Source organism: Trachypithecus francoisi, unplaced genomic scaffold, assembly GCF_009764315.1.
Source record: "Trachypithecus francoisi isolate TF-2019V2 unplaced genomic scaffold, Tfra_2.0 Contig01474, whole genome shotgun sequence".
In the NCBI taxonomy this organism is placed as follows: Eukaryota; Metazoa; Chordata; class Mammalia; order Primates; family Cercopithecidae; genus Trachypithecus; species Trachypithecus francoisi.
Genome location: NW_022681435.1, coordinates 16283046 through 16305977, shown reverse-complemented (window position 1 = coordinate 16305977; position 22932 = coordinate 16283046). Strand labels below are relative to the sequence as shown.

The 22932-nt window shown below is 37.4% G+C and overlaps 1 protein-coding gene across 4 annotated transcripts in view; it reads left to right on the top strand.

Annotated features, from left to right (window-relative positions):
- RTTN (rotatin) overlaps window positions 1–22932 on the top strand; it is a 209492-nt gene that overhangs the window by 111647 nt on the left and 74913 nt on the right. For all 4 annotated transcript variants that reach the window (XM_033175487.1, XM_033175496.1, XM_033175515.1 and 1 more), the window contains 4 exons: window positions 3893–4021; window positions 4480–4590; window positions 8556–8714; window positions 10261–10332. In XM_033175487.1, coding sequence (XP_033031378.1) covers window positions 3893–4021; window positions 4480–4590; window positions 8556–8714; window positions 10261–10332 — 471 coding nt within the window. The remainder of the gene's footprint in view (window positions 1–3892; window positions 4022–4479; window positions 4591–8555; window positions 8715–10260; window positions 10333–22932) is intronic.

Here is a 22932-nt window from a genome sequence, read left to right as displayed (position 1 = left end):
GACTATCTGCTTAATTTATTAATTACATAAACAGGTATTGTACTACTAATGACTAAATTCATCTTTTAAAGAATAGAGTAAGGCTTATGTGAGTGAATATTGAAACAAAGTCATTGTTGGTCCAAATGATTGCAGCAGAGGGGCCTGACTGTTAGAAGGAAAAGTAACAAACAGGAATAACATCAACATCAATGAAAAGGACTTCTACTCAGAGGCCCCATCCAAAGGTCACCAACATCAAAGACCAAAGGTAGATAAATCCATGAAGATGAGGAAAACCCAGTGCAAAAAGGCTGAAAATTCCAAAAACCAGAATGCCTCTTCTCCTCCAAAGGATCACAACTTCTTGCCAGCAAAGGAACAAAACAGGACAGATAATGAGTTTGATGAATTGACAGAAGTAGGCTTTAGCAGGTGGGTAATAACAAATTCCTCTGAGCTGAAGGAGCATGTTCTAACCAGATGCAAGGAAGCTAAGAACCTTGAAAAAAGGTTAGAGGAATTGCTAACTAGAATAACCAGTTTAGAGAAGAACATAAATGACCTGATGGAGCTGAAAAACACAGCATGAGAACTTCATGACACATACACAAGTATCAATAGCTGAATCGATGAATCAGAAGAAAGGATATCAGAGATTGAAGATCAACTTAATGAAATAAAGCATGAAGCCAAGATTAGAGAAAAAAGAATAAAAGGGAATGAACAAAGCCTCCAAGAAATATGGGACTATGTGAAAAGACCAAACCTACGTTTGATTGGTATACCTGAAAGTGACAGGGAGAATGGACCAAGTTGGAAAACACTCTTCAGGGTATTATCCAGGAGAACGTCTCCAACCTATCAAGACAGGCCAACATTCCAATTCAGGAAATACAGCGATCACCACAAAGATGCCCCTTGACAAGAGCAACCCCAAGACATATGATCATCAGATTTACCAAGGCTGAAATGAAGGAAAATATGTTAAGGGCAGCCAGAGAGGTCAGGTTACCCACAAAGGGAAGCCCATCAGACTAATAGCAGATCTCTCTGCAGTCACCCTACAAGCCAGAAAAGAGTGGGGGCCTATTCAATATTCTTAAAAGAATTTTCAACCCAGAATTTCATATCTAGCCAAACTAAGCTTCGTAAGCGAGGGAGAAATAAAATCCTTTACAGACAAGCAAATGCTGAGAGATTTTGTCACCACCATGCCTGACTTAGAAGAGGTCCTGAAGAAAGCACTAAATATGGAAAGGAACAACTGATACCAGCCACTGCAAAAGTATACCAAATTGTAAAGACCATCGACACTATGAAGAAACCGCATCAACTAACAGGCAAAACAACCAGCTAGCATCGTAATAACAGGATCAAATTCATGCTTAACAATATTAATCTTAAATGTAAATGGGATAAATGCCCCAATTAAAAGACACAGACTGGCAAATTGGATAAAGAGTTAAGACCTATCAGTGTGTTGTATTCAGGAGACCCATCTCACATGCAGAGACACACATGAGTTCGAAATAATGGGATGGAGGGTGATTTACCAAGCAAATGTAAAGCAAAAAAAAAAAGCAGGGGTTGCAATGTTCATCACTGATAAAACAGACTTTAAAGCAACAGAGATCAAAAAAGACAAGGGCATTACATAATGATAAAGGGATCAGTGCAACAAGAAGAGCTAACTATCCTAAATATATATGTACCCAATACAGGAGCACCCGGATTCATAAAGCAAGTACTTAGAGACCTACAAAGAGACTTAGACTCCCACACAATAACAGTGGGAGACTTTAACACCCCACTGTCAATATTAGATCAACGAGACAGAAAATTAACAAGGATATTCAGGACTTGAACTCAGCTCTGGACCAAGCAGACCTAATAGATATCTATAGAACTCTCCACCCCAAATCAATAGAATATACATTCTTCTCAGCACCACATCACACTTATTCTAAAATTGGCCATATAATTGTAAGTAAAACACTCCTCAGCAAAGGCAAAAGAATGGAAATCATAACAAATAGCCCCTCAGACCACAGTGCAATCAAATTAGAACTCAGGATTGAGAAACTCACTCCAAACTGCACAACTACATGGAAACTGAGCAACCTGCTTCTGAATGACTACTGGGTAAATAATGAAATTAAGGCAGAAATAAATAAGTTCTTTGAAACCAAAGAGAACAAACACACAGCGTACCAGAATCCCTGGGACACAGCTAAAGCTGTGTTTAGAGGGAAATTTATGCCACGAAATGGCCACAGCAGAAAGGGGGAAGGATCTAAAATCGACACCCTAACATCACAATTAAAAGAACTAGAGAAGCAACAGCAAACAAATTCAAAAGCTAGCAGAAGACAAGAAATAACTTAAGATCAGAGCAGAACTGAAGGCAATATAGACACGAAAAACCCTTCAAAAAAATCAGTGAATCCAGGAGCTGGTTTTTTGGAAAAGATCAGCAAAATAGTTAGACCGCTAGCCTGAATAATAAAGGAGAGAGAAGAATCAAATAGACACAATAAGAAATGATAAAGGGGAGATCAGCACTGATCCCACAGAAATACAAACTACCATCAGAGAATGCTATAAATACCTCTATGCAAATAAACTAGAAAATCTAGAAGAAATGGATAAATTCCTGGACACATACACCCTCCCAAGACTAAACCAAGAAGGAGTTGAATCCCTGAATAGACCAATAACAAGTTCTGAAATTGAGGCAGTAATTAATAGCCTACCTACCAAAAAAAGGACCAGAGAGATTCACAGGACCAGAGAGATTCATAGCCGAATTCTACCAGAGGTACGAAGAGGAGCTGATACCATGCCTTCTGAAACTATTCCAAACAGTAGAAAAGAGAGAATCATCCCTAACTCATTTTATGAGGCCAACATCATTCTGATACCAAAACCTGGCATAGGCACAACAACAAAAAAGAAATTTTTAGGCCAGTATCACTGATAAACATCAATGCAAAATCCTCAATAAAAGACTGGCAAACCAAATCCAGCAGCACATCAAAAAGCTTATCCACCATGATCAAGTTGGCTTCATCCCTGGGATGCAAGGCCTGTTGAACATACACAAATCAATAAATGTGATCCATCATATAAACAGAACCAATGACAAAAACCACATGATTATCTCAATAGATGCAGAAAAGGCCTTCAATAAAATTCGACATCCCTTCATGCTAAAAATTCTCAATAAACTAGGTATTGATGGAACATATCTCAAAATAATAAGAGCCATTTATGACACACCCACAGCCAGTGTCATACTGAATGGGCAAAAGCTGGAAGCATTCCCCTTGAAAATGAGCACAAATTATTTGTAAACTCTTTAAAAGGATGCTATAACATTTAAAAAAATATTATAAGCATATTCTGAGTTACAACTGTGTACTAAGAGGGCACTGCACATCTTTTTTTTTTTACAGACTTTAAAAGGAAAAATATTGAAACTAAGAATTTTTGTTTTTGTTTTGAAAAATTACAGAATCTCACTCTACAACTTAGGCTGAGTGCAGTGGTGCAATCATAGCTTACTGCAAGCTCCAACTCCTGCGCTCAAGTGATCCTCCCTCATCAGCTTCGCCAGTAGCTGGGACTACAGGTGTCCACTGCCATGCCTGGCTAATTTTTTTTTTTTTTTTAAGTAGAGACCTGGGTCTTGCTATGTTATGCAGGCTGAAGAATATTGTCTTTTAACACTGGCAAAATACCCATAACATAAAAGTTACCATGTTATTCATTTTTAAGTATATAAACTAAAAATATTACAACTTTATAAGGTAAGGATTCAATTCATATGAGTCAGTAGACAGTTACATATTTATCTTTATATACCATTAAGAATAGAGACACCATGAAATTGTTTTCATTTGTTTTTCAGGTCATTACTTCTTTTTATGTGGAACGTGGAGGAAATGCTATGTCGTTCATGGGAAAAGGTGTTACAAAGAGCACAATTCTTTGCTTGCTTCACTTATCCCATGAGATGATGGCCCAGGCTGGGAGCTCGGTGAGCGCATTAAAGCTGTCTGTCTTCTGAACAGTTGCTTGAAAGGGAATGTGCTGTGTCCAACACATTTCAAGCACATAAACTTGCTGCATGAAAATGTCTCTTTTGACTTTTCTTTTTAGGAAACAAGAATGATTTCTTACTAGAATATTTCTTAGAAGTTGTATATTAGCAAATCTGAATTTTATTTGAAATTGATTAAAATCTGCATTCACTGGAAAACTACAGTTTGTCTAAATCATGGGAAAAATAGCTTCAAAAAATTGTTATGTTTAACTTTTTAAGGAGAAACTGAGTTTTTTTTGTTTGCCTTGTTTTGGCTGAATAATGGATTAAAACCAAGTCTAAAATACATTTTTATGTTGTTTTCATTAAAAATTCATAATTGTTTTAACCTTCCTGCGTTTTATTTTTAGAAACTTCCCTAGAGTGTTTCTGTTTCCCTTTTTTCCCTCTAGGAGTGGATGTCACTTTGGTTCTTGCCTCTGGGCAGTCATAGTGAAGAACACGTTCCTGCTCAGCAAGGCTTGGCTTGGTTGATTCCATTATGGGTTGATCGGGACCCAGAGGTGAGTATGAAGGAGAATCAAGTGTATTGTGTTCAGATTAAAAAACAAATGACACGGGGCCGGGTGCGGTGGCTCACACCTGTAATCCTAACACTTTGGGAGGCTGAGGTGGGCAGATCATGAGGTCAGGAGATCGAGACCATCCTGGCTAACACAGTGAAACCCCATCTCTACTAAAAATACAAAAAAATTAGCTGGGCATGGCGGCAGGCACCTGTAGTCCTAGCTACTCGGGAGGCTGCAGGAGGAGAATGGAGTAAACTCGGGAGGTGGAGCTTGCAGTGAGCCGAGATCACGCCACTGCACTCCAGTCTGGGTGACAGAGCAAGACTCCATCTCAAAAAAACAAAACAAAACAAAACAAAACATATATACATATACATGTTTATATTAGGGTATTATTGTAGTGACTCTACGTTATGTTTTATTTAAGCCCTGTTTTAGCTTAGGCTGCCATAACAAAATACCACAGACCGGGTGGCTTAGACAACAGAAACTTCTTTTCTCATAGAAGTTTTGGAAGCTGAAAGTCCAAGATCAGGGTGCCGGCATAGTCAAGTTCTGGTGAGGGCTCTCCTTCTGGCTTGTAGATGGCTACCTTCTTGCTGTGTATTCATGTGGCCTTTCCTTGCTCCATGCATGTGGAGCATGGGAGGGAGGGGTGGTGGAGAGACAGATTTGTCTTTTTTTTTTATTATAAGGTTACCTGTCTTATTGAGATAGGACCACTCCCTTATGACCTCATTAAACCTTAATTTATCTCCTAGAAGCCCTATCTTCAAATGTAGTCACTTGAGCATAAAGGCTTCAACATAAGAGTTTTGGAGGGATGCAGTTCAGTTCATAGTTTTCTACCCCTGGGCCCCTGAACTTCATGTTCTTCTTCCATGCAAAATGCTTTTATTCTCCCTCGACAACCTCAAAAGTCTTAACTTATTCCAAAATCAGCTGTAAAGTCTAAAGTCCAAAATCTCATCTAAATGTCATCTAAACCACATCGGGGTAAGTCTCCAGATATAAACCTTCCTGAGACAGAATTATTCTCCACATGTGTACCTGTGAACCCATACAAATTATGTGCTTCCAAAAGATGATGGTAGGATAGACATTCCCATTGCAGAGAGAAATAGGAAAAAAGGAAGAAGTAATGGGTCCCAAGCAAGTCCAGAGCCTAACAAAGCAAATTCCATTAGATGTTAATCCTCAGGGATAGTGTTCTTTGGCTGGATGCCGTGCCTTACAGGCCACCAGAGTGACAGCATCTAGATGGCTCTATGGGATGACTCCATCCCTTTGGCGCTCTTGAAGAGCCCCACCCATAAAGCTGTCTTCAAGGGCAGCCATGTCCCAGAAGCACTGGGCGGGGCCATCATCCTGGCCCACCGAAATCAGAGAGATCTTTGAAACTAAGGAGGAAAAGCCACCCCCCCAGTCCTGTGGTGGGATTGGCAGCCTGGTGTTCTCTGAATCATTTTTTAGGTCATTCTTACTTTTCATTGAAGAATACAGTAGTCCTCCCTTATCAGAGGGTTCATTTTCCAAAAGCAGCCTGAAGATCAGGAGTAGCCAAACACTCCCTCACAATGCCTGCATTATTCACCTCACTTCATCTCTTTATGTAAGCATTTTATCATCTCACATCATTACAAGAAGGCTGAGTGCAATACAATAAGATATTTTGAGAGAGAGACCACATTCATATATTTTTTATTGTAGCATATTGTTATAATTGTTCTAATTTATTTTTAGTTATTGTTGCTAATCTCTTACTGTGCCTAATTTGTAAACTTCACCATAGATATGTATGTGTAGGAGAAAACATAGTAGTTATAGGACTCAGTACTATCTGTGGTTTCAGGCTTCCCTTGGGGGTCTTGGAATGTATTCCCCATGGATAAGGGAGGGACCACTGTAGCACATATATGCTTACAGAATCCAGGAAGTCCAACAGCTTTCCTTCATTCTGTGCATCTTTCTCTGTCCTCTTTAGTTCAAATTGGCAATGTCTTTGCTGATATAATCCCATCTCTATTCCTGGCTTCTGCTGAGATGTCTGATTAAGTCCGTGAATTGCACCCGTGATCTCTTTCTTAAATGGTTATTCAGCCACATCCTCCATGTTCTCTTTAGAATAAGCTCTCTCATGTTTTTGCACGGATCGGCTGAGAATTTTTCAAATCTTGTTTCTTTTTGCTTACCCATTCTTAATTCCTTCTTTAATTCATCTCTCTCTTTTTGCATTTTGCTATAAGCAATCAGGAGGAACTAAGCCACTTTTTCAACACTTTGCTTAGAAATCTGAGTTAAATATCCAATTTCATTGCTCACAAGTTCTGCCTTCCACAAAACACTGGAACATGACCACAGCTCAACCAGTTTTCTTGCTACTTTATAACAAGGATTGCCTTTCCTCAAATAACCTTTTTAAAATAACACTGTCCTCATTTTTGTCTGAGATCTCATGAGAATTAGCCATGTCTACGTTTCTGGCATCCACCTCAAAACTCTTCTAGTCTCTAACCCGTTACCCAGTGCCAAAGTCACTTTCATGTGTTTAGGCATTTGTTTCAGCAGCATCCCCACTCCTTGGTACAAAAATCTGTATTAGTGTGCTCAGGCTTCCATTACAAAATACCATTGTCTGGGTGGCCTAAAAATGGAAATATATTTCTTACGCTTCTGGAGGCTACAAGTCCAAGATCAGAGTGTCAACATGGTTTGGTTTCTGGTGAGGACACTTTTCCTGGTTTATGAAGGGCTACCTTCTCACTGTGTGCTCACATGACCTCTCCTTGGAGCATGCACATGGAGAAAGATTTCTGTCCTTCCTGAGGTCACCATTCTTAGTGCAATAGGGTCCCACCCTTATAATCTCATTAAACTATAATCACCTAATAGCTCTTTCTCCAAATACAGTTTGGGGATTAGGGCTTCAACATACGAGTTTTGAGGAGACACAGTTCAGTGCACAGCACCCTCATTTTCAATCAAATTTGTTCGAGTATGGATTAAAAATATAAAAGAGAAAAGGTTATAGTAGCTATTACCTTCAGAAGAGTGGAAAATTATTGGAGAGGCTTAGCCATTTTGAAACAGTTGAAAAGGATCTGGAAATTATAGACATGCAAATCTAAATGTCATGTAATGAAATTAAATTAAATGCAAAAAATTGCATTTGCATTACAATACAAAATTTTGTATTATTTCTTTCCAGTTTTAGCCAGTTGTTTACTTTTTTCAAGCAAAGTATGCTATTATAATAAAACCTTATTTATAGAAATATTTGAATTACATTTTTTAGTCACATTGAACTTGAACTTACTACTTGACTATTTTATGACTGCATTTTTTTTAAAACTCTATAGCTGTCATTGAAGCTATATTTTTGGGTTAGAATTCAGAAATTTACCAAAACGTGTGGCTTGAACAGCAGTGGTTCTACAGCAAGCATATTATACCACATCAATCTTACTTGGAAACATTTTTCTCTTGAAATAACTTTTGAGGAAAATATGAACTGCCTTGTAAAATGGTATTTTCTTCTTTGTTTAGAAGTTTTAAGAAAGTTAAAATCATTTATTTGGAAGAAACACTAAAAAATTAAGAAAGGTAGAACAAAGAATAGCTACCTTTTTTAGAATGAGGAATACATTGAAATTGTGTTCGTAAAAGGTAAGTGCCCTATGCTTTCCCTAGAAAAAGGCTTGCAGACTGTAATTTTTATGCATCTTTTTATACTCAGTTTTACTTTGCTTTGAAATTTGCTTATATTTAATTTTTCCTATATTATTTCTTGAATCATGGAATGGAGGACACTGTCTTCTATAGATGTCTTTTATAATTTAGGATCATAAAACCAATGGCATATTTTTTTAAAGTTTGATATTTATGTACCAGAAAAACTAAGAATTCATGTTAGGTAAAGGGCTTATTTGATCCAACTACTTTCTCCTTAATTTGAACAGGTGAGATTCACTTCGCTGGGGTTAGGATCAGCACTGACCACCCTTGAAACTGGCTGTGTGGCCTTAGCAAACAGTTGTCAGAATATTTCCGGTGGGCTCTGGGGAACTGTGGTGAACATTCTTCTGGACCAGTCAGAATGTAGTATGGTGCGCCGGGAGGTATGTCTGTCTTTTCTCGTTTTTTACTTAGAAATTCTTTGGGATAGCATCCATAAGCGATGCTTGACTCCTGTTCAACGTGGTGGACTGACCGCTGACTGTGACCTCTTCTGCCTGTGAAAACCCAAACAAAATGACAGCAGAGGGTTTAAAAGGTATTCATGCAGAGGAAAACCTGGAGTCCTTCCTTCCGATAAGATACAATCTGAATATACTACATTTTAATGTGAACTTTTTTGTTATGCATTGAAAAGTAGTTCACAGGAAAAATTACCTCTATATTATCTCAGCATTTATGGGTCTCTAATATTTATGAAGCTTTAGTATAGATAAGAGGCTGTCAACTCTCTTTGTAGTATTTATCGTATAACATGAGAGGAAAAAATAAACCCTGTTTTAATTCTTTCTAAATAGCTTGTGGTTTGTTTTATTGCTGGTTTTATTAAAGTAATGATTCATGTAAATGGTTTTAAAACAATAATCAAATTGTACTTAGAGGCTTATGAAAAAAACAGTAGCTCCTAGGTCCACCATTAGCCAGTCCCCAGTTCCAGGTTCAAAAGGCTAGCTTTTTTGCTATTTGCCTTCATGTTTTTAAGTAGTAATGCTTATATTTATGGCTGCTTCTTGATTTATCAACTTTAAAGCTTTTCTCTCACTTCGAGTTACCATGGTTGGAAATGTCAGTTTCTTAGAATCCTCCTATTAATCCTGTCATTCTCCCGTTATGCTTATATCATCTTTCATTAAGTAGACAACCAGGCCGGGCGCGGTGGCTCAAGCCTGTAATCCCAGCACTTTGGGAGGCCGAGACGGGCGGATCACGAGGTCAGGAGATCGAGACCATCCTGGCTAACATGGTGAAACCCCGTCTCTACTAAAAAATACAAAAAATTAGCCGGGCGCGGTGGTGGGCGCCTGTAGTCCCAGCTACTCGGGAGGCTGAGGCAGGAGAATGGCGGGAACCCGGGAGGCGGAGCTTGCAGTGAGCTGAGATCCGGCCACTGCACTCCAGCCTGGGTGACAGAGCGAGACTCCGTCTCAAAAAAAAAAAGTAGACAACCAGTGCTCCTATTCGTATGATTATTTAATTTGATCATCTTCAGGACCTAGTCAGTCAATTTTTAACATTTGTGGTTTGTATTTCTAGTTAGCAGGTTTTTATTGGAAGGAGTCTGTATGAGAGAAGGGAGAAAGTGGGGGAGAGGGTGTGTGTGTGTAATCTGAAAGGGGATAATAGAAACCTAAAATTATATTTCTTAAATGCTACCAGAATTTATGTTATACAAATCATTTTTTAATAAAGCTGAATTCTGAAATAGGAAAAAACATATTTGCCGATGAAACAATTTCGTATACTGTTAGGTCATTACCTAACAAGGTCATCACCTAACAAGAAATACAGTTTGACAGTTCTCATAATGGCCTCTCAGCATGTGCAACTGACCAGAGATAGGTCTTTTGCTATTACCTTACAATATATTGGTTATTTCAGAGATGACAACAAGATGGCAGTATTGGCCTTTTTTTCTTTTTACATTTTCAGGCTGCGTTTATTCTTCAGAATCTCCTTGTAATTCCAATGCCTACAGAAATTATAAAGGATTATACTTGGCAGGTGGGTAATTTTAAACAATTATCAACCTAGTAGGTATTTAAAATTAATTGGTGATAAATTTTCAGCATAAGTAGTATATTTAATTACTGATGAAAGTATATACAAGACAACAAGGGCCTCTTAAAATAGAATGTAGAATTTTTCTTATGCTGACCATACTTAAAAATTCTTCTCTATAGTGTTCAAAATAATTTAAAACAAATAATAATAGTTAACACATGTTTACTATGTTTTAGGCATTCTTCTAGAAATGTAAGACATGGTAAGTTGTGTAATTGTTTGACTTGTGAGCTGTTACTATCTTCATTCTCTAAACTTAGGAACTTGTGGGCAGAGAGTTTAAATAATCTGTCCTAAATCACACACCTCGTCAGTGGTACTCCTTTGCTTTGAGTCTAGGCAGTCTCTTACCCACTTCGCTATATTACTTCTCTAATTTAGTAATAATAAGCAAATTTGTAGATAGTTAAATATGTGTTGATGTTAGCATCTTTTTTTCCTTCTCTAGTTTAGTGTACAGTGCGGGTTATTGTTTATCTTGCTTTGGTTTCTGTTGGGTTAACTTTCTGTTTCATGTTCTGGACATCACATCAGTAAATAGTTACCTAACATTTTAGAGCTTACATTAAAAAAAAAATTCTAGCTTCATGGGATACATGTCCATGTTTGTTACATAAGTATATTGCATAACGGGGATTGGGCTTCTGTACTCGTTACCCAAATATTGAACACTGTACCCAGTGGTAATTTTTAACCTCAGCCGCCTCTCCTACTCCCTCCTTAGGAGACTCAGTGTCTGTAATTTCTATCTTTATGTCTATGTGTACTCATTGGTTAGCTCCCACTTATACGTGAGAACATGCAATATTTGCTTTTCCATTTTTGAGTTAGTTCACTTAGGATAATGGCCTCCAACTCCATGCATGTTGCTGCCTTTTTAGATAATTTGGAAGATACAAAAGTCCACTCACTGGGGAGATGGGATGTGCTGTTTCTCTGTTCTTTTACCCATCCATATATTTTCAACTTATACGTGTATATTATCATACTGCTATACCTCACTTTTCAGAATCCTGTATAAATCTAAGGTTTTTTTTAAGTTTTAATTAGACTGTACTCTTAGAGGAGTTAGTGAAACAAACTGAGCTGTAGCAAGGGCAAGTTTCTGCACATGACCCAAAGCATGAATCCAGGTGGTTTGTCAAGGCCCAGGTAGTATTTAACTCTTGGAAGGCTTACCTCTCCAAACTTTACAAACCCAGGGTACCCTACCAGTCATTGTAAATCCCAGGCTTGAAATTTGCTTGTCATTTCTTTAACATTGTCTTCTGATAATGGCTGCTTATCTGCTTTCCATGTTGTAATAAAACCAGGAGACAAAACTGGAGGGAATATGCAGGATTAATAGTTGTATTAATAGTATAGTAGTTTTGGTACCTGTTATCTGGAGACTACATTTTAAAACATGTTGTTTTTGGCTCAAATACAAATCATCTCTGCTCCCATCGTTAAACTAGTGACCCATGTACATGGATATAGTTGGTGATGTACTACCAATGAATTTTTAATTGTTGAAATAAGTATAAAGACAGAGTATCTTAAAGTTATATTAAAGTTCCTGGGACATTATGTTGTAATACAGAACTGTGTGGAGCTGTTCATATTTTTCTCTTACAAATTAAATAGTGAAGTTCCTGTTTGTTGCTGGTGGCATGCTTACTGCAGTTTGTTGGTTTTGTTATTCTCCAGTCTTCATCATGGAAATCATTCTACTAAAAAGTGGAAAATAGTTATTTAAGTTCGCTTTTGGAGTTTTGGCCTTGCCAAGTTGGCCAGAATAAAAATGTTGGAGAGCCACTGCAGTCACAAACAATACTTGATTACAACTTTTGCTAGTCTTAAGAAAAATTAGAGAAATAAGGACAATCTTGTATGCTTTTTAATAAATTCAGATTTTTCTTCCTCTCTTTTCAATTTTTTTTTTTTTTTTGGTTATTTTTGTTTGTTTACGTGTCCTTTCTTGGCAGTGAAAATAGTTAACTCAGTGTATCTGTCATCCAGTTTTAAGAAAATTTAGTGGGGTCTGAAATTCCAAAGTAAAAACAGCTGCTGCAGGAAGGAAGCAAGACGGTTGTCTCTGGGTGCAGCTAGTGGGGCACGTAGTCTTTCACAACCATGAAAAAGGGGCCACATAGCCAGTATTTTAAAATTCACAGTCTTTGGTGGAATTATGAATAATAATCTTATTCAACAAAATGTTTCATTTACTTATTTTGGTGTACTTTTCATAGTATTTTGGAGGACATAGCATGAAGCAGCATGTTTAGGAGCCTTGTTAAAATTTTATTTTGGTTGAGGTAAATATTTGATTTTTTTTTTTTAACAAAGAGAATTGCTTCTGTTGCTTTGCGCTTTGTTTTCTTGCCTGCACTCTTGTTTCATAGGCTTTCTGAAGCATTCTCTTTATGATTACTACTCCTTTTCTTCTCCTTCCCCTGCACACTAGCATAAATTCCTGCTTCATGTCATGATCTAGAATTGTACTTGTTAGTAGTAGTAATACGCGTATATAAATTGTGAATGATTTTATAGCCGAGTTTCCCTTTTATTGTTAGATGCCAGAAAGTAGAGCCCTTTTTATCAATTGTGACTTTTTCTGTATGTACTTAGAGGGAAAAAAAAACGTGGGATCTCACTGTGTTGTCCAGGCTGGCCTTGAATTCCTGGGCTCAAGCAATGTGCTTGCCTCAGCCTCCTGAGTAGCTGGGACCCCAGGCCGTGTGCTGCCACACCCAGCTTGCCTTCTAAGCTTTATTCATGGTTGCACTTTTTTCATATCTCTGGCTTTTTTTCTTTATTTTATCCCTGGTATGCATTTACTATCATGTTACAATTTACCTTTCCTTGTAATGGGCCTTAAATCTTTTCTCGGACGAGATGGGAAGTAAATAATTTAAAACAATTTAATTTTTTAAAGTATTAAATAATTTTACCAACCACTGCAATTCCCATTTTAATCTTCCTTTTAAAGACACTAACATTTAATATCTTACCACTAAATTATTTTCCATATTTGCATTATTTCTTACCATTTAACTTAATCTTCCTATGTAGAATGTTTGTTTCTGACAGGGCTACATTTTATATATATATATATATATATATATTTTTTTTTTTTTTTTTTTTTTGAGGCGGAGTCTCGCTCTGTCGCCCGGACTGGAGTGCAGTGGCCGGCTCTCAGCTCACTGCAAGCTCCGCCTCCCGGGTTCCCGCCATTCTCCTGCCTCAGCCTCCCGAGTAGCTGGGACTACAGGCGCCCGCCACCTCGCCCCACTAGTTTTTGTATTTTTAGTAGAGATGGGGTTTCACCGTGTTAGCCAGGATGGTCTCGATCTCCTGACCTCGTGATCCGCCCGTCTCGGCCTCCCAAAGTGCTGGGATTACAGGCTTGAGCCACCGTGCCCGGCCCATTTTTTATATTTTTAAAAATATTTCTCCCAACCCCCTACCACAGAGAAAGTGAGTGCTCTGTCTTGACTGATTCATTAAAATGTGAGAAACATTCGAGTTATCCTTTTGTTCTTAATATCGTAAGTAAATACAGTTAGAAATAAACCTTAATTTTGGTAGCATAATTCCGCTTTTATTTTTCCGTGGATGCAGAAGTATACTGCAAGTGGGGTGGTCAGCAAGAGGAGGAGCAGGTGAAGTTTCTCGGCCTGGCTTCCTTTAGCATGAGCACGTCTACTGGGGCCTTGATTCCAGCCCCCGGCTGGATATGAGAACCCAGCTCCTGCTGTCTTGGTGTATCATAGCTCTTTTATATTCAGGACACTAACTTTTCCGAGGGATATTTATGAACATTGGTCTTGTTCTTGAGTCAAACTCAGCCTCATTCAAAGCTACATCCCAGCTGGACGTGGTGGCTCATGCCTGTAATCCCAACACTTGGGAGGCTGAGGTGAGAGGATCACTTGAGCCCAGGAATTTGAGACTAGCCTGGGCAACATAGTGTGACCCCATCTCTAAAAAAAAAAAAAAAAAATTTTTTTTAAAAATTAGCCTGAAATGGTGGCACGCACCTCTAATCCCTAGCTACTCAGGAGACTGAGGCAGGAGGATTGCTTGAGCCCAGGAGTTTGAGGCCTTAGTAAGCTGTGATTGTGTCACTGTGCTATAGCCTAGGTGACAGAACAAAACCCTGTCTCTAAAAACAAAAACCCTACATACTACATTCTCTGTCAAGGAGAGAAAACAGAGCCAGTATTCAATTGACACGAAACTGTATTGTGGCTCCCAACTGTCCAGTGTTTTTCAGACCAGTTTCCCACAGTCTGACTAGGAGTTAAGACTCCTGAATGTGGATGGTTTCATAACTGGGTTTACTTTGAAGAGTAGTGTCACAAATCCGTATCCCTGAAACTTTAACAACCAATTTTAGAGTTGATTATAACAAGAAATCTGTTGATTAGAGATGGATCATTGATGTAGTTTGTCTCAGTTCATTTCTGTAAACGTTTGTTGAGTGTCTAAATATTGGAGATTCACAGATAATCCAATTTAGTACTCTTGGGCTTATGGCCTAACGGGATGACATATACCCAGGAAACACTGTTATAATTATTTTATGCGTGATGATGGTAGCGTATGCATAATTTTAGTAATATTTAAGTTCTTTCCACTTGAAAATAATCTCACATTTAAATGTAAAAGGTAATGTCATGCACTTAAATAACGTAATTTTTTTGTTATTGTTGTTTGTGATTGTCAGTTTGTGATTTTAAATAAACTTGTTCATGCTTTAGTTACTTTCCATGTTTGTGATAGGACTTTGAATTGGTACATAGACTTTTTAAACTTTATTTTGAAAAAAAAAAAAACAGATTTATAGGAAATTTGTGAAACAATACAATTTTTATATACTCTTCACCCAGATTCCCCAAATGTTATTTTACACGTTTACTTCAGCTCTGTCTAGTGTCTTCTTTCTAAACTGTTGGATAGTTGTAGACATAATGCTTCTTTTCCTCTGAACACTTAAGTGTGGATTTCCTAAATATAAGGATATCCTCTTACATAATCACAATAATAATTATCAAAATTAGGAGATCACTCAAGGCTTTTCAGTTGTCCCACTGTGGTGTTTTATAGCCAAAAAAAAAAAGAAAGAAAAAAAAAAGAAAACTCCAATCCTAGATCCAAGATCCAATTCAGGAATACACATTGCAAATACTTGTTTTATATACTTGCTTTTGTTCATCTGAAATAGTTTCAAAATGTTAAATATTTATGATCTTAACATATTTGAAGAATGCAGGCTACTTATTTTTTGTAATGTTATTCAATTAGATTTGTCCTTTTCCCCAGGTTTAGATTTGAGTTATGCATTTTTGGCAGAAAAACCATAGGAGTGATGGGTTCTCAGTGCATCATGTCGAGAGATATCATATCGCTCTTTCCCTTTGTTGGTGATATTAACTTTGATTACTTAGTAGAGACAGAATCTGCCTGTTTTTTGTCCTTTGTAAAGTTACCGTTTTTTCTTTTGGAAGGAGGTGCTCTGAGACTATAAATATCTGTTTCTCATCAAACTTTCTTTCACTCGTTTTTTGTTTTGCTTTATTTTTATTTTTTTTTCCATAGGTTATTGGGGAACAGATGGTGTTTGGTTACATGAGTAAGTTCGTTAGTGGTGATTTGTGAGATTTTGGTGCACCCGTCAGCTGAGCAATGTACACTGCCACAGTTTGTATCTTTCATCCCTCACCCCATTCCCACCCTTTCCCCCCAAGTCCCCAAAGTCCACTGTGTCATTCTTATGCCCTTGCATCCTCAGAGCTTAGCTCCTACTTACGAGTGAGAACATAGGATGTTTGGTTTTCCATTTCTGAGTTTCTTCATTAGAATAATAGTCTCCAATCTCATCCAGACCACTGCAAATACCAATAATTCATTCCTTTTTATGGCTGAGTAGTATTCCATTGTGTGTGTGTGTGTGTGTGTGTGTGTGTGTGTGTGCGTGCGCGCTGCCATTCGCAGAAACTGTGCTGTGTGGTGTCACACACACACACACACACACACCATAGTTTCTTTATCCACTCATTGATTGATGGGCGTTTGAATTGGTTCTACGTTTTTGCAATTACAAATTGTGCTGCTATAAACGTGTGTGCTAGTGTCTTTTTTGTATAGTGACTTCTTTTCCTCTGGGTAGATACCCAGTAGTGGGATTGCTGGATCCCACTGGTAGTTCTACTTTTAGTTCTACTTTTAGTTCTTTAAGGAATCTCCACACTGTTTTCCTGGTTTTAAATTCCATTCATGATTCTTATCTGAAACAGTTATTACAGAATTGTTGTCAAATGATTTTCTAATTCCGTCATTTATTTCTATGTTTATTACATGCTACTGTAAGGAAGAACTTTTCGTTCTTCCTTGCTTATTTAGTGAGTCACTTATTTACACCAGCATGGACTCAAGATTCTTAAGTTTGTTTCATGGGCTATAATCTGTTTCTATCATTATTTGTTTTAATGTTCAAATCATTCTAGCTTTGGCCAGGGGGAGTTTCTTCATGATGGTTCTTGTGTCTTTACCAACATTTGAGCCATTTCCTTACTTTCTGGTACAGCAAAGTGTTCTAGACTGTCCTAGCCCCATCCTGGAATCAGACACTTGCTCCAAGGGCTCTGATTTCTTTTCATGGAGAATGGTGTTTAGAAACCAAGATCTGGGTTCTAGATGTATTCATTGTTCTTGGGGTGTCATTGCTTCTATGTCCTGTCAGTGAACAAAACTAGTAATTGTCTGTGTATATGTTTTAAATAGTCAACTCATTTATAGTTATATGTTATTTTGATATTTGATCTGATTAATATGTATGATTTTTATCTTTTATTATGTTCATTATGAAGCATCATGAGTATTTCCAGAAGACAATGGGTACTTGGTAAACTGATATCATTGTAATGATGTTCATTGTAATGATGTTCATATTTTACATGTACTTTCAGATTTCTAATGTATTTAGGGTCTTTTTTATAGTCTTTGGATTATATTATAGCATTTTTGTTATGTATCAAAATAATTCATTTTTCTTCTTGAAAATATCTCTTCTTAAATGTTATTCTTACTTTGCTTCTAGTTTCTTTTCAATTATAGCTAATGGGTATATTAGCACTGACGCTAGGAGTATAATATGTGTTTTAAAATTAATATTCTGATTTATTGCATTCTTCATAAAGATGTTTTCAAATTAATTGGAGCTTGATATGACATAATTAATTTGCAGTTTTCTTTGTAAATGTGTTTGTAATGGCATTCTGGTAATTTGAAGAGCTTTCTTACTTTCCTTCTCAGCTCTCCCTGGCAATTCAGCAGATGATCTGGCAGCCCCAGAACTCACCTGAGGGCAAGGCTAGTGACGATACAGACATCTTGAGACAGAGATTAGACCTGATTGCGCTCATTTCCCCACTATGCTAGAAGATAACCCCATCAATTACTGATGGGTAGATGGAGCAGAGCCGAGTGTGTGCATGAAAGACTTCATTGTTCTGGCCCTTGAACCACTAGTTATCTGTGAAAGCCTGAGTCTGCCCGTCTCTTGTGCATATCCTGGGCTTGGCTCCATTATAAAGCTCTCTTAATAAGTGTAGAGAATGGGGATTCAGGCTTAATGCTTAGTTAAATAAAAAATAAAATAGTTTTTATGTGATATGTGCATATTTCAGATTACTTGGTTTTCTTTTGAGCAGTTCAAAAATATTTTGAATGCACTAACTGAACTTTTTAGAAGAAATTTTTTTTTCAACTAATAAATACATATGTTTAAAAAAGCTAATAGAGCTTATAGTGAAATTCAGTATCCCTCTCCATTCACTGAGACAGTTTTACCTCTGATTTTAATTCTTCAGGAAGTTACCACTGTATATCTAAATAGCATGTTTGCAATAATATATTTATTCATGTACTACTTAGTACCTAAGGATTTAGCTAATGTACACAATTTCCTGCAGATACCACAGTATCTCACAGTACCATAGTGGTATTACTGCTCTTATTTCTCCATGGGTCACACTTGCTCTTCCTGGTTTTGTTACCCACACATCATATCTTTTGACCCCAGCCCATTTGGAGATGAATAAGACATGGCTGAGATGTACCTGTCCTTTCTTCAGTCTTTCCTCTTCCAATTCTTTTTTTTTTTTTTTTTTTTTGAGACGGAGTCTTGCTCTGCCGCCCAGGCTGGAGTGCAGTGGCCGGCTCTCAGCTCACTGCAAGCTCCGCCTCCCGGGTTCACGCCATTCTCCTGTCTCAGCCTCCCGAGTAGCTGGGACTACAGGCGCCTGCCTCGTCGCCCGGCTAGTTTTTTGTATTTTTTAGTAGAGACAGGGTTTCACCGTATTAGCCAGGATGGTCTCGATCTCCTGACCTCGTGATCCGCCCGTCTCGGCCTCCCAAAGTGCTGGGATTACACGCTTGAGCCACCGCGCCCGGCCTCCTCTTCCAATTCTAATACTCATCTTTAATAGTTTTATTTTTACTTTTTCTTTGTGAGGACTGATTATGTTTACATTCTCATCTGCAGTCTCAATTTTATCTGTAGGTTGCTTCTAAAAGTGGAAAACCATAACTCACTTACAGAGCCACTTAGTGGACTGTGATTACACTTTCTTATCTCTACTTCCAGGACCAACTCATCTAATACTCAGAGGAAAAGTTTTCTGGTGTTTGTATGTATGTATACATTTATATGTACACATATACATGTATATGTGTGTGTATATGTATATATAAAAAATGTAATTTAAAAATTGATTTGGGTGATTTATTTTCCCTTGAGGTTCCTGATTGTTTTCTTTTATATTGTGGGTCCATATCATGTCTCATGTCTTAAGTTTTTCTAAGCTCTTAATCATCCTTTCTCTTCTGTTAGAACTTCTTTTCCTAGTCATAATTCTCAAAATGATTGTACTGGTACCTAGTAACAAGTGCATGAGAGATAAATATCACAAGTTCTTGCATATTTGAAAGTATCTTTAAATTGCACTGGGTTGATAGTGTGGTTAGTTACCATATGTTTGGTGAAAATTATTCCTCCCAAGAATTTTGCCTCACTGTATTCTAGCATCCAGTGCTATTGTTGAGAAGTTGAATTTTCATCTCTTTTTACTTCTTTATGGCTGATGTTTTCTTTCATTATCATCTCTTTATCCTCAATGTTTTAGAATTTTTTTATTATGTATCTTTTTTTCCATTTTTCTTGCTTGACATTTATTAAGCTCCATAATTTGAAGATTTGGATCATCTATATTTTTTTTGGCTCTGACAAATCTTTTCATATTTATTTCTTTTAAGATGAATTTTCCTTTTGTTGTGTTGTATTTTATCTTTCCAGAAATCATAAGTCCCTTATTAGGCCTCGTGAATATATTTTCTCTGTTTCCTTTTGTATTTCCATATCTTAAACCTTTTTGTACTATTTTCTATGATATTAAATCTTTTGTTCATAAGCTAACTTAGATTCTTCAATCTTGGTAGGCTAAATAATTTTTACCATGATTTATAAACAGAGGAAAAATGGAACAGATTCTAAACTTTATTAGATAGATTTAGTTATACATTTGTGTCTCTTATTATGACTTTCTTTGTTATCTGTATTTTCTAAGTCTGTGTTTATATTAATAGGAATGAGAAAATGAGTTTTTAATTTATTGAAGGGAAAATATGATTGAACTAGGTTCTTTATCACTGTGACAATTTTACATATTTAGAGAATAATACAGAAGTTCTAATATCATATTTACATGTATAACTTCTCACTTCTAAAATACTTAAAAACTAAAGAAATGTTGGATTTTAGAAGCCAGTGGGTTTGTAAGTCTTATCTTCCTAACAGATGGTGTAGCCATGAGCCTCAGTAGGCCTTGAACAGAATAAAGAATCAGCAGATTTAAGAGTGCTCAAAGAGCTGTAAATGTTCGTTTTTTTCTGTTTTCAAGATTTATACAGCTTACATTCTCTTCTCTATCTTCATTAAGCTTTTACAAATTTGGGGTTGTGGTAACTGATAGAGGAAGCATTCATATAGACCTAATTTTGCAAAAATAAGAAAAATTGGGTAATTTTATATAATCTGCATTGCAAAATATTTTAAAGTGGTTCTGTGTATCATAAAATGTATTTTGAAAAATAGTTTTTGGGGGGGCGGAGCAAGATGGCCGAATAGGAACAGCTCCAGTCTCCAACTCCCAGGGCGAGCGACACAGAAGACTGGTGATTTCTGCATTTTCAACTGAGGTATTGGGGTCATCTCTCTAGGGAGTGCCGGACAATTGGTGCTGGTCAGCTGCTGCAGCCCGACCAGCGAGAGCTGAAGCAGGGCGAGGCATTGCCTCACCTGGGAAGCGCAAGGGGGAAGGGAATCCCTTTTCCTAGCCAGGCGAATTGAGACACACAACACCTGGAAAATCGGGTAATTCCCACCCCAATAAACGTAATCCAGCATATAAACAGAACCAAAGACAAGAACCACATGATTATCTCAATAGATGCAGAAAAGGCTTTTGACAAAATTCAACAGCCCTTCATGCTAAAAACGCTCAATAAATTCGGTATTGATGGAACGTACCTCAAAATAATAAGAGCTATTTATGACAAACCCACAGCTAATATCATACTGAATGGGCAAAAACTGGAAAAATTCCCTTTGAAAACTGGCACAAGACAGGGATGCCCTCTCTCACCACTCCTATTCAACATAGTGTTGGAAGTTCTGGCTAGGGCAATCAGGCAAGAGAAAGAAATCAAGGGTATCCAGTTAGGAAAAGAAGAAGTCAAATTGTCCCTGTTTGCAGATGACATGATTGTATATTTAGAAAACCCCATCGTCTCAGCCCAAAATCTCCTTAAGCTGATAAGCAACTTCAGCGAAGTCTCAGGATACAAAATTAATGTGCAAAAATCACAGGCATTCTTATACACCAGTAACAGACAAACAGAGAGCCAAATCATGAATGAACTTCCATTCACAATTCAAAGAAAATAAAATACCTTCAAAGAGAATAAAATACCTAGGAATCCAACTGACAAGGGATGTAAAGGACCTCTTCAAGGAGAACTACAAACCACTGCTCAGTGAAATCAAAGAGGACACAAACAAATGGAAGAACATACCATGCTCATGGATAGGAAGAATCAATATCGTGAAAATGGCCATACTGCCCAAGGTTATTTATAGATTCAATGCCATCCCCATCAAGCTACCAATGAGTTTCTTCACAGAATTGGAAAAAACGGCTTTAAAGTTCATATGGAACCAAAAAAGAGCCCGCATTGCCAAGACAATCCTAAGTCATAAGAACAAAGCTGTAGGCGTCACGCTACCTGACTTCAAACTATACTACAAGGCTACAGTAACCAAAACAGCATGGTACTGGTACCAAAACAGAGATATAGACCAATGGAACAGAACAGAGTCCTCAGAAATAATACCACACATCTACAGCCATCTGATCTTTGACAAACCTGAGAGAAACAAGAAATGGAGAAAGGATTCCCTATTTAATGAATGGTGCTGGGAAAATTGGCTAGCCATAAGTAGAAAGCTGAAACTGGATCCTTTCCTTACTCCTTATACGAAAATTAATTCAAGATTGATTAGAGACTTAAATGTTAGACCTAATACCATCAAAACCCTAGAAGAAAACCTAGGTAGTACCATTCAGGACATAGGCATGGGCAAGGACTTCATGTCTAAAACACCAAAAGCAACGGCAGCAAAAGCCAAAATTGACAAATGGGATCTAATTAAACTAAAGAGCTTCTGTACAGCAAAAGAAACTACCATCAGAGTGAACAGGCAACCTACAGAATGGGAGAAAATTTTTGCAATCTACTCATCTGACAAAGGGCTAATATCCAGAATCTACAAAGAACTCAAACAAATTTACAAGAAAAAAACAACCCCATCAAAAAATGGGCAAAGGATATGAACAGACATTTCTCAAAAGAAGACATTCATACAGCCAACAGACACATGAAAAAATGCTCATCATCACTGGCCATCAGAGAAATGCAAATCAAAACCACAATGAGATACCATCTCACACCAGTTAGAAGGGCAATCATTAAAAAGTCAGGAAACAACAGGTGCTGGAGAGGATGTGGAGAAATAGGAACACTTTTACACTGTTGGTGGGATTGTAAACTAGTTCAACCATTATGGAAAACAGTATGGCAATTCCTCAAGGATTTAGAACTAGATGTACCATATGACCCAGCCATCCCACTACTGGGTATATACCCAAAGGATTATAAATCATGCTGCTATAAAGACACATGCACACACATGTTTATTGCGGCACTATTCACAATAGCAAAGACTTGGAATCAACCCAAATGTCCATCTGTGACAGACTGGATTAAGAAAATGTGGCACATATACACCATGGAATATTATGCAGCCATAAAAAAGGATGAGTTTGCGTCCTTTGTAGGGACATGGATGCAGCTGGAAACCGTCATTCTTAGCAAACTATCACAAGAACAGAAAACCAAACACCGCATGTTCTCACTCATAGGTGGGAACTGAACAAT